Source organism: Somniosus microcephalus, chromosome 28 (assembly GCF_052327205.1).
Source record: "Somniosus microcephalus isolate GS21.2 chromosome 28, FLI_Smic_1.0, whole genome shotgun sequence".
In the NCBI taxonomy this organism is placed as follows: Eukaryota; Metazoa; Chordata; class Chondrichthyes; order Squaliformes; family Somniosidae; genus Somniosus; species Somniosus microcephalus.
In genome coordinates this window covers 40,786,494-40,799,080 of record NC_141014.1, presented here as the reverse complement: position 1 = coordinate 40,799,080, position 12,587 = coordinate 40,786,494, and the positions used below count along the sequence as shown (strand labels likewise).

General features: G+C 50.1%; 1 protein-coding gene across 4 annotated transcripts in view; it reads right to left on the bottom strand.

Annotated features, from left to right (window-relative positions):
- Window positions 1–14: 14 nt before the first annotated feature.
- Window positions 15–12,587, bottom strand: part of LOC147099646 (epsin-2-like) — a 43,051-nt gene continuing 30,478 nt past the window's right edge. For all 4 annotated transcript variants that reach the window (XM_085969001.1, XM_085969004.1, XM_085969003.1 and 1 more), the window contains 3 exons: window positions 11,471–11,581; window positions 9,278–9,532; window positions 15–8,691 (listed from right to left, as the gene is read on the bottom strand). In XM_085969001.1, coding sequence (XP_085825127.1) covers window positions 8,417–8,691; window positions 9,278–9,532; window positions 11,471–11,581 — 641 coding nt within the window. In that variant the 3' untranslated portion in view covers window positions 15–8,416. The remainder of the gene's footprint in view (window positions 8,692–9,277; window positions 9,533–11,470; window positions 11,582–12,587) is intronic.

Sequence of the window (12,587 nt, the reverse complement as noted above, 5' to 3'; positions counted from 1 at the left end):
AAAAAACACACAGGACAGGTTCACAAGTTTATTTTTTGCAGGTACAGTTAATCTGGCCAAAGTGGTTTAATACTTAAAAAAAACACAACAGAATGGGTGGCTATCTACAGTAAAAGGTGATGAGGACTGTAACAAAGATTTGGGTGCCCACACCAGCCTCTTGGGCTGCAAGCGTTTCCTGTACAGGTAGCCAGCGAGTAACGGTAGTGTGTGGGGCAGGAGATAGTGTGGGGGGATTTAAAACCAGACGCTGTTCTTCAGCCCACACGCAGTTCTCTCGTGGGAGTCGGTGTTGCCTGTCTGACAACAATGGCAGCAGGCAAGGAGTAGGGAGAGTACCATTTAATTTTCAGAATGGTCATAAGTTATTTAGGAATAAGCACTGCCCAACACACCTCGTTACAATAACCGTCTCTGGCCCTTCTGCAAAAACGCACAGCGAGGCGGCACAATGCTGGGCACCAAATAACACGTTTGCTACACTCCGGACAACCATACTAAAACACTACCGACACTGTACAGTATCACTAGCAGCGAGTGCAAACGGTCCTCCCAAAATACTGACAGCATCATCGAACAAAACAATGTATTGGGTGCCAGGAATAAACAGGTTCTTATATTTTGGATGATCAGCCATGATCTCATTGAATGGCGGAGCAGGCTCGAAGGGCCGAATGGCCTGCTCCTATCTTCCTATATAATTCCACATGCATAGTATGAACTGCACCAGATAAGAATTAGTGTTGATTCTTGCACCCCAGCTTACGAGAGGATAAATATATTTATACATTAAATACTCATGAATAATAAATTAATGCGTATGATACACTACAAATAAATTCTTTGGACACCTAACTTTACCAAAGTCTAAAATGAAAGGGACCTGTTCAGCCCACGAGTTTGATTGGGATTCTCCCTTCTTGGCACAGTAAGCTGCAGCCCCGGGGAAGACTTGGCTCTGCCGGCTATTCCTCATCCGCAAACTATTCGACCTGGGGAGGGGGGTGTGCATCAGGGGCTGCGAGTCTGACCCTGGGATCCGCCAACAGGGAAATCTAGGGCGGCTTTTGGTGCCCATCTGGCCCGCTACCCCAGGAGAGATCCACTATCGCAGCCGGAAAAAAAATCATTAAAAATTCATCAACAGTCAGTTCTCAGTAACTTCCTCCTGTGCACCCTCTCCTCCCCATCCATCTCAACAAGACAAACACACATGGCACCAGATGTCCAGGTCCCTTTAAATGCTGCAAATTTACAAAAATAAAATACCGAGCACAGCTTCTAAACCAGTGCAGTGCTTAGAAAAAAATGCACGGAGCAGATTTTCAGAAGGAGAGAATCAGAGTGCCTCAGCGTTGCTGGAAACAGATCACCAGCCAGGAGAAGATACACTGAGGGGAGCCTCACGGGAGAATCGTGCGTTTATATATATTTAAAAAATCCTATTATACTACAGGGCGAACGAGGGGCTCGACACTCCAAAACACGGCCTAAAAGCTGACCAAAAGTGCCTGTTAGCGGCCCGGAGCTGATCGTGGATGGTTCAAAGATCGGTTCAAGTTATCTTCTCAGAGGAAGCGGACAATCAGGGCTTTGCTTCAGTCACCTATTGTGTTAAAAATGCACAATACAGCGACTGCTTCAGTCCTCCCAACATTCAACCCCCACAAATTTGCAACTCTCTTAGTTAAATAAAAAAGTGTTATTGTAAAGCTTCGACACTCTTTTCATCTCACCCGCTGTCCAAGACATGTTTTTCTTTTCTCCTCAATCCCTGCCTCCCACTGCCGGATTTTACAATCTCTCCCCTGCATCGAACCCGCTGGGCCATCTCCAGATTCCACTCAACAGCGGGAGAAAGGGTTTTTCTATTTGAATATTGCAACGCTGGAAGCAGCAGAACCAGCTGCCAGAAGTGAGGCAACATTCTTCCAACTGAGTCAGGCTCTGGCACTGGTGTGTTAAAATAAGAGAGAAAACCCAAGGGGAGGGGGTGAAGAGGATCTGGGTATACCTCCACCCTGCACACACACAACTTTCTAGTCCTGTAGGACAGTACAAACGCTAGTCTCCTTTGAATCTTCCAAAACTACATTTTCATCACCGACATTACTGACCGAGCTCAGTAAAACTTCACATCCTACAACACAACTCTCAGAACCATTTCTGGACACTCAATCCCCAACCCTTGTTCCAATATCATAGCAAACTAACTCAAAACTTCAGCATTTTAATTCTTTTGTGTGTAAAATTTGTGCTTATTAATTTGAGGGATGTCATACTGGGAAACAGAATGCCTTCCCATTACAGACCACAACGTTAGCATTTAGTCCCAGGGCAGGTACAGCATGGGTTAGATACAGAGTAAAGCTCCCTCTGCACTGTCCCATCACACACTCCCAGGGCAGGTACAGCATGGGTTAGATACAGAGTAAAGCTCCCTCTACACTGTCCCATCAAACACTCCCAGGGCAGGTACAGCACGGGTTAGATAGAGTAAAACTCCCTCTACACTGTCCCATCAAACACTCCCAGGGCAGGTACAGCACGGGTTAGATACAGAGTAAAACTCCCTCTACACTGTCCCATCAAAACTCCCAGGGCAGGTACAGCACGGGGTTAGATACAGAGTAAAGTTCCCTCTACACTGTCCCATCAAACACTCCCAGGGCAGGTACAGCACAGGTTAGATACAGAGTAAAGCTCCCTCTACACTGTCCCATCACACACTCCCAGGGCAGGTACAGCACGGGTTAGATACAGAGTAAAGCTCCCTCTACACTATCCCATCAAACACTCCCAGGGCAGGTACAGCATGGGTTAGATACAGAGTAAAGCTCCCTCTACACTGTCCCATCACACACTCCCAGGGCAGGTACAGCACGGGTTAGATACAGAGTAAAGCTCCCTCTACACTATCCCATCAAACACTCCCAGGGCAGGTACAGCATGGGTTAGATACAGAGTAAAGCTCCCTCTACACTGTCCCATCAAACACTCCCAGGGCAGGTACAGCACGGGTTAGATAGAGTAAAACTCCCTCTACACTGTCCCATCAAACACTCCCAGGGCAGGTACAGCACAGGTTAGATACAGAGTAAAACTCCCTCTACACTGTCCCATCAAAACTCCCAGGGCAGGTACAGCACGGGGTTAGATACAGAGTAAAGTTCCCTCTACACTGTCCCATCAAACACTCCCAGGGCAGGTACAGCACAGGTTAGATACAGAGTAAAGCTCCCTCTACACTGTCCCATCACACACTCCCAGGGCAGGTACAGCACGGGTTAGATACAGAGTAAAGCTCCCTCTACACTATCCCATCAAACACTCCCAGGGCAGGTACAGCATGGGTTAGATACAGAGTAAAGCTCCCTCTACACTGTCCCATCACACACTCCCAGGGCAGGTACAGCACGGGTTAGATACAGAGTAAAGCTCCCTCTACACTATCCCATCAAACACTCCCAGGGCAGGTACAGCATGGGTTAGATACAGAGTAAAGCTCCCTCTACACTGTCCCATCAAACACTCCCAGGGCAGGTACAGCACGGGTTAGATACAGAGTAAAGCTCCCTATACACAATTTGCTAATTAGCACCAAATCAGAGGCGAAAGGTCACCGTCTGCCCCACTGCTTCACCCAATCCCGGTCAGCATTTTTAGGGGAACAAAGGGCACGCACCTCCTTTCACAGTCATACCCCAGAAATCTCAAATGATTTAGAAAATATTGATAAAGTGTTAGATATGGAACTGCCTTTAGAAAGTCTGAGGCCTGATTTACCTTGCGAATAAAAACTAGAGGGCAGACTGTCAAATTTGAAGACAAAAGCAGAGAGGTCCAAACTCCTACCGTGAGCCACACGCTGCCTCACTCTGCGGCCGAGTCTGTGACACAGAGACTAGGGAACCGGCAGTACTGGGAGGGATCTTGGTGCCTGGGAAGGAAAATACCACCACACCATGCGGGCACGGGATATGCGTAAAGAAATTCAACGGTAAACATGGTCACGGAAGCCTTTGTAAACAAATGTAGTGTCGTTCAGAACATAAATACGAGAATACTTCTCCAAATACCAAATATTCAACAAAAAAAACTATTAAAAAAAGTGTTTCTTCCGACTAGTACACATTTTGTGTTCAGTTTTACCCAGGATAGTGTGTTTCTGTCGAGAGCCACTGAAGATCCCGTGGGTCACTTGTACCCAGGGAATTGGCAGTCGCCGCTCCAGCAGTGCAGCAAACCCGGTCACAACACAGACTATTCCGGCGTCCAACACCACGGGTCTGTACAATAGCAAAATACTGCGGAGGCTGGAAATCTGAAACAACAGAAAATGCTGGAAACACTCAGCAGGTCAGGCAGCATCCGTGGAGAGAGAGAGAGAAAAACAAGAGTTAACGTTTCAGGTCTGTGACCCTTCGTCAGAACTGGAAAAAGTTGGAGATCGAACAGGTTTTAAGCAGGTACAGAGGCAGGGCGCCCGCTTTAACAACCTGTTACATCTCTAACATTTTCCAGTTCTGACGAAGGGTCATCGACCTGAAACGTTAACTCTTGTTTCTCTCTCCACAGATGCTGCCTGACCTGCTGAGTGTTACCAGCATTTTCTGCTGTTATACCACGTGTCTGTAGTTTTGTCAGACGGGATCACCTAACGTTCTGTATACAGAGACCGTTAATACTGCAGAGGTTTATTGTTTAAAGGGAGTGACCCTGCAAGGGCCGGGGGGGGTAATCTGTATACAGGGAACTTTGGCCAAACTTCTGATCACCTGTCCGAATATCTCTGCGGCTCGGCTTAAAATTTTGTTCAACCGTTTCCCCGTGAAGTGCCTCGGGACGTGTTTCTACATCAAAGGCGCTGTGTAAATACAAGTTGTTGTTCTATTAATGCTGCAGCGGGTTTCTGTACACAGCCCATCAATACTGCAGACGGTTAGTGCATACATACAGGAAACTCTCGATTTACCGGCACCCAAACAACCGGAAATCTCGGTTAGCCGGCAAAATTCAGGAGTAGGTTCAGGTAAGTTTTTCTTCATATTAGTGGCGGTTTCTTGGCTGTGTAACCAGGGTTCCTGCACTTGTTGCTAAGCAACAGGGACGCTTGGTCTGTGGCCGGAGTTCCTGCACATGTTGCTAAGCAACAGGGAAGCCTGGATTTGTTGCTGTGTACGGAGCTCTCGTACCTTTTAACTATACCTCTCTGTAATCCGGACTTTTTGATAAACCGGCACCACGCCGGTCCCGTCGGTGCCGGGTAATAAAGAGTTTCCTGTATTATTAATACTGGGCAGGACGTGAAGTTCTCCGAGGCAGGATTTACTTTCTGGCTTGCAAGCTCCATGCACTTGGTCTGAACAGAAATTTAAAAAGTAATTTTCAGTTCATTAGTAATATTATTTCTAAAAAGTCCCCCCCCGCCCCAAAAACCCTAGGGACTGGCCTACACCAGAATCAAAACATCCCCCAGAATCAAAACATCCCCCACTAAGAAAAATTCATTTTTTAAAATAAAATCTCGCTGTCATTTTGTCCGACTGCAACTGCGGACACGGGTCACTTTAAAACCTGCGAACCTCCCACCCTGACCCACACAGCGGCGAAAAGGTTTCTCAAACTGTTGAGAACGTAACGCAGGGGTCAAAAATCTCGACGATTGTCTTCTCCCAGTTGTTGTTCTGCACACTCGCTGGGTGTTTGTAAACTTCAAAAGAATGCCTCCCCACCCCCTTGACCAGACCTCACCGGATCCGTTCAAATCGTCGCTCCACCAGGGAAGAGAGACCCTTTAAGATATTGGGGGGGGGGTTTGCGGGAGGAGAATGGGGGAGCAGAGGAAATCTGGGCCGAGCTTGTCAATTAACTGAGAATCGAACTGAAACCTAAGAAAATTAATGCATTTGGCCTGGAAACTTCAATAGGAAAATTCTACATTAAAAAGCACCTGTAGGGGACGTCACGGGCTCTGAAAGGAGATCTGGGCCGTGTTCAGCGCAGTCGCTCGCTTCGGGGAGTTTGGCCAGCTTGCGTGTGCACGCACGAACAACCGCGTAACCCAGTCCAAAGGCCAACGCCAAGAGTGTACGTCCCTGCTCGTGGATGGCAGTGGAGAGGCCTGCTTTACACTCACACCGACCTTTCCACTGCCCTCCCAGCTGGTGTTAGAATAAAACTGGTACAACCCCCCCCACCATCTCTCACCTCCGCTCGAAACCATTCCTGAGGCACTGCCTTGTCAGAGAAGCGCTGAATTCAGGCAGCTGTCTGAAGATTTAAAAAGTTTAAAGTTCTTATTAACCTGCATCTGGCTGATGGGCCGGCGGCCATCGGGCGAGAGATACAAGCGGCCACCAGGGAGGGAGCCTTCTGCTGAAGCCCACGGGCAGGGTAGGAGGGACGTTACTGACACATCAGCCAGAGTGCGGACTGGTTAATGTTCCCAACTTTCCAACTCTGCAATATATTCGTTACAAATCTGCAGACAATTCCCCCCCCCCCCCCCCCAAACAATGTGGGTCAACAGAAACGAGGGGGGGGGGGGGTGGGTCTTATGCCAGCTGCTGGGAGCATTCACGGGGACGAGCGACACCCGTACTGATCGCGCCCGAGAGGCTCCATGGCACGGATGACTGGCTGGAGAGAGACGGGACACTTGCGCCCAGGGGCCTTTCACCTGCGGCAGAGCGCTCAAAAAATTAAATACTTCGCTCACTCGACCTGGCAGCATTATGATCAGGGCAACTACTTCACTGTGACTGTAGTCTAATCCCGGGATTCTAGCCGGTGTTTCGACTCCCATCAGTTTGTCAGTGGAAACCACCCCCCCTCACCCCCCTGAGTCAGTGGCCTTGGCTGTGACGTTTCCCCTTTTTTGGTGTGAAATGAATCATTCCGAGCGAGGTCATGAGATGAATCCATTGACCAACAGATGGTGTGTTGGTGGGGGGGGCGAACCAGATCTGTGCAGGCTGTTGCATCGCTCAACACTACTGTCATGGCCTGGGTCCCGTCTCTTGAGCCGCCGCGGGACAGAGCGATTAGTAAACACACGACTGCGACAAAATGTAAACGTCTTTTCAAAAAAATTAATTAAAAAAAAAAAATCACAATCCAGACTGGAAGCACCGGGTAGCAGTGGACGGACTGCAGCACTGAGCTGTAAACAACCTCAATAAAAGGTACAGGCTGCGGGGCCAGAGTAATCGGCAAGAATTCAACGGCTTGCAAGAGGGGACAGACGGACAAAGGTTACCGAGCCCCCCACACACACCGGCAATCCAGCTTCCCACACGGTGCCGAGAGTGAGAGAGAATCCTCTGAACTTCCAGTCTGTGAAAGCACCGTAGGGGCGGGGGGAGGAGGGGCAACTCCGCGACTGCTCAACTGTGACAGCATCACTAGGTGGCAGGACCAGAGTTCCTCAGAGCAGTGCAACCGGAGTGAGGGGAAAGGAGGGGAGGCTGAAGCGAGCTGCAGAAGAGGTGATCCTTGGCCTTGTAGGATGCAAGATGACATCCAGCACCCAATGACAAGCTTACCCAGGAGGAGGAGGAGGCTGCACTGAGAGAGAACACAGCATTCGTTCAAATCCAGTGTCTGCATCCTGCAGAACCGATCAGGAACTGCACGCAGCAAAAGCCAACGGACTGGGGCTGGGGCTTCAAAGTTTCGGGAAGCTTCCAGTTGGGAGGTTGATGTGCAGCAGGGCATGGCACCCACCCCGGGCCAAACTCACGAGTGAAAGCTCGCGGGGGAACCAAGGGGCCGAGCGGCTGGGATCAGACAGAAGGGCCCCATGAACCGGGTTCCTGGACGGCGGGGCGCCATTTCCGCGACGGCACATTTGTTGCTAAAATGAAGCCCGCCCGACTGTCGGTCGGTCACAACAACCAGACGCAGAACGGAAGCCTCAGGCCGCCCGCGCCCGGGGTAATTTAGCCCCACAAAAAAATGACCCAACTTTGCCTCCCCCCCTGCCCCCCAACCCCAGGCAGGCAGCCAGTATTCTGGTCCCCGTGGATCAGGATCATTGGGTGGGTTTGTCAGTCAGGACCCCCACTGGATGCCGTCGCTGTGATGAAGCGACGGTGGAAATCCAAGTTATTTTCACAGCTCTGCGTTTACCCAATCATCACAGCAGCTTCCCCACATTCCCGTGCAAAAGGAGGCTCTTAAAAATGATTGAACTGCTAAATCAAGACGAGTCACTTCTCAGTTCAGGATGCGCGCGAGTTATTTAACTCGATCGGAATTCCTGGGAACCTTTTCTGTGCCTCAGTGCCACTTTTACCAATTGTCCAAAAAGGAAGAACTCGGGATATTTTTGTACTCGAAACGTACAGGGAGAAGGAAAAAGTTATAAAACAGATTAGTTAAACACGAGCTGAGACAGGGAGCCGACCTGCCATCATAATAAAAATGGATTAGTGGAGCTTGGAGTCGGACCAGGGGGAGGAGGGGCTGCCATGGTAACGTATGCCGACCCCATCATCCCTTGCATGCCGGTGCTCTGTGGCAGCCCCATTACCGGCACGGTTACCATGGGAGCGACCCCGGGCATCGCCGAGAAAGGGGCACCGCTCACGCCGACGGGTCCAAACGGCGTCTGGGTCACGGCCATCACAGAGCTGGACATCTGTGCGGAAGAGCTGTGGAATGGGTTCGCTGTCGCAGCAGGTACACCTGTGGGGAGAGAGGCCACGTTAGAAACTCGGGGGGGTGGGGGGAGAGATGACAATTCCACTAAACGCCCAGCGCCACTGCACCCCACCCCCAGCCTGTCAATCTTTTGAAGACCTACATTGGCTCCCGGTTAAGCAGCGCCTCGATTTTAAAATCCTCATCCTTGTTTTCAAATGGCCTCGCCCGCTCCCCATCTCTAATTGCCTCCAGCCCCACACCCCTCCTCCAATTCCAGCCTCTTGCGTATCGCTCCACCATTGGCGGCCGTGCCTTCAGCTGCCTGGGCCCCGAGCTCTGGAATTCCCTCCCTAAACCTCTCCGCCTCTCTCTCCTCCGCTAAGATTCTCCTTTAAAACCGACCTCTGAACAAGCTTTTGGTCACCTGTCCTGATATTTCATGTGGCTCGGTGTCAAATTCTGTCTGATGACGCTCCTGTGAAGCACCTTGGGAAGTTTTACTACATTAAAGGTGCTACATAAATGCAAGCTGCTGTTGTTGTTGAAGACGTGGACTGTGGTTAAGGTCCAGTTCACACGGACACAGACAGCCACAGTGAGCGATCCCCGAGCAGAACGTGGTACTCACCCTGTGTCAGGAAGGGGTTGGTGTTCACGTTGGGGTGCGTCGTGCGGGTAACGAGCGTGTCCAGGTTTACCAGAGAAGCGTTGGGGCCTAGGAAGGATTCGGGGTTCTTGTGCGCGGCCGGCTGGTGCTTGGGGGTGGGCAGCTTGGAGGCGACGGTGCTGGACATGCGGGACATGTCGAAGATGTCGGGGCCGCCTGTGCCAGTGGACGTGGGTGGGGTGTTCAGACCATCACCCAGCACCTCGAACCTGCCACCTGTGGAGGTCAGAGCAAGCTCATAGGATTGTTTCTAAAGAAGTCACATTCCAAACATTCAAAGATCACCTAGTCCATCCCAAAATCAGACAGACAGAGAGCACACACCTCAGAGCTTCTCTGCATCATAGGAACAGGAAGAGGCCATTCAGCCCCTCGAGCCCGTTCCGCTATTCAATATCATGGCTGATCTGCGACCTAACTCCATATACCTGCCTTTGCCCCATATCCCTTAATACCTTTGGTTAACAAAAATCTATCAATCTCAGATTTAAAATTAACAATTGACCTAGCATCAATTGCAGTTTGCGGAAGAGAGTTCCAAACTTCTACCACCCTTTGTGTGTAGAAGTGTTTCCTAACCTCACTCCTGAAAGGTCTGGCTGTAATTTTTAGACTCTGCCCCCCGAGTCCTAGACTCTCCAACCGGCGGAAATAGTCTCTCTCTATCTCGGTTTAAATGTTGTGCACTGTTGGAGAATTCCCGTCCATAGTATTGCCGGGAAATGCAGGCAAGATTTCAGCTGCTGTACTCGTGCCTCGAGGGCCAGATGGCAGTGGCTTTGAGCTCCACGCCAGAACGAAATCAAACCGATAGTGTATCCAGGAAACACAGGTTAAACCGAGGCATCATCCTCCTGTTCAGGAGGCTGTGCTGGGAAAGGGATAGAGTTTTTTTTTTTTAATGTATTCGTTCATGGAATGTGGACGTCGCTGGCAAAGCCAGCATTTATTGCCCATTCCTAACTGAGAAGGTGGTGGTGAGCCGCCTTATACAACTGTGTCTCGCTGGGCCATTTCAGAGGGCAGTTAAGAGTCAACCACATTGCTGTGGGTCTGGAGTCACATACCGGCCAGACCGGGTAAGGGCGGTAGATTTCCTTCCCTAAAGGACATTAGTGAACCAGATGGATTTTTACAACAATCCGGTACTTTCATGGTCACCATTACTGACACTAGCTTTTTATTCCAGATTTATTTATTAATTTAAATTCCCCCAGCTGCCGTGGTGGGATTTGAACTTGGGTCTGTGGATCATTAGCCCAGTGACATCACCACTATGCTACCGTTCCCGGGATTGGGCAGGCAGGAGATTAAAGAGCCTGCTTCATCACAGACCGCCTTGTGATCTTAAACCTTAGGGAGCAATTTTTTTCTGGATGCTTAAACTCTGCGCTCCGACACCAGTCGATTGAATTAGAGGCTTAATCAGGATCTCAATCCTCATGCACATCGAGAGATTCTCAAAATGCTGCATAACAGATCGGAAGGAAGGGGCAGTTTGAGGATTTTCCAGTTACTCTGCTGCGGGAGGAGAGTCGTCCTGGGATACAGTTCGATGGGTGGCAGCAGCTAACTAGCATCTTACCAAGGTGGCCTTCGTGCACCAACCCAGCACCCCTCAGCTGACTACCCAGCGTGTGTGGGAGGGGGCGGAGGAAAGACCATTCCAGCCGTGCCTGATCCAGTTTCCACCCAATATTCACAAGCAAGCACTTTCCAGCAGGTTTGATGGCCAGTGACTTTGACTGACTGACCCGTTCTCTAACCCAGAGCTGCTGAGGTCCACTGTCACCACCTTCCTGCTACCCTGGCCGAGGACAGCTAGCTCTGTGCAGGCTGGGGGGCTGGCTCGGTATCGCAGCACATGGTGCAGCGCCCACTGCGGAGCTGGGAGTCATCAACTCTACCTCTAACACAATGTGCAGGGCTATGGGGAAAGAGCCAGGGGGTTGACACTAACTGGATCACTCTTTCAAAGTCTTCAGCGCTGTAAAGTTCTATGATTCTAATTTCAAACACCCCACAGTGAGGGGGGAAACTCCAGACAATACAACAGAGCGACACGGACAGAGTAATACAGAATAAACCCGTGCTCCCTGACCAGCTAGGCTTGTAAGAAAAACATCCGAATGTAACAAAGGAAGGAAAGCTCACCTGTCGCCTGGCCTTCTGCTTTCCTGGGTGATCCTCGGAGATGGCTGAACGCGGAGAAGTCATCGGTCACAGCGGCATCTGCAGCACTGAGAGAGTGGAAGGGGGAAGCCCCTGCGAGAGGGAACAAATTAATATAAAATACATTACCACGGGATGGATACAGACCCTGCAATGAAACCCAGTGCTTCACATTTACACCCCTCGCCCCCGCAGTACGACAAGGGGTAGAAACCGTGGAAGACTAGCATCATGTCCCACCATACCACGTTCCCAATCTCAATGGTGACACTACAGAAAGGAAAAAAAAACGGCCATGGACAGGCCCTCAAACACACTGGGGATGGAGGGCGTGTAGTGGTTATGTTACTGGACTAATAATCCAGAGAACGTGAGTTCAAGTCCCAGCATGGGGGCAAGGTATTGACTTGGATAGAGAACTGGTTGGCAGACAGAAAGCAAAGAGTTGGAATAAACGGGTCGTTTTCCGAGTGGCAGGCAGTGACTAGTGGGGTACCGCAAGGATCGATCCTAGGACCCCAGCTGTTCACAATATATATTAATGATCTGGACGAGGGAATTGGATGTAATATCTCCAAATTTGCAGACGACACAAAGCTGGGTGGGAGGGTAAGCTGTGAGGAGGATGTCGTGAAACTCCAGTACGATTTGGACAGATTGGGTGATTGGGCAGAAACATGGCAAATGCACTATAATGTGGATAAATGTGAGGTTATCCACTTTGGTGGCAAAAACAGGAAGGCAGATTATTATTTGAATGGCAATAGATTGGGAGAAGGGGAAGTGCAAAGAGACCTGGGTGTTCTTGTGCACCAGTCGCTGAAGGTAAGCATGCAGGTGCAGCAGGCGGTTAAGGCGGCAAATGGTATGTTGGCCTTCGTAGCAAGAGGGTTCGAGTACAAGAACAAGGATGTCTTGCTGCAGTTGTACAGGGCCTTGGTGAGACCGCACCTTGAGTATTGTGTGCAGTTTTGGTCACCTTACCTGAGGAAGGACGTTCTTGCCATGGAAGGAGTGCAGCGCAGATTGACCAGACTGATACCTGGGATGGCAGGAATGATGTACGAGGAGCGATTGTGTCAATTGGGCTTATACTCAC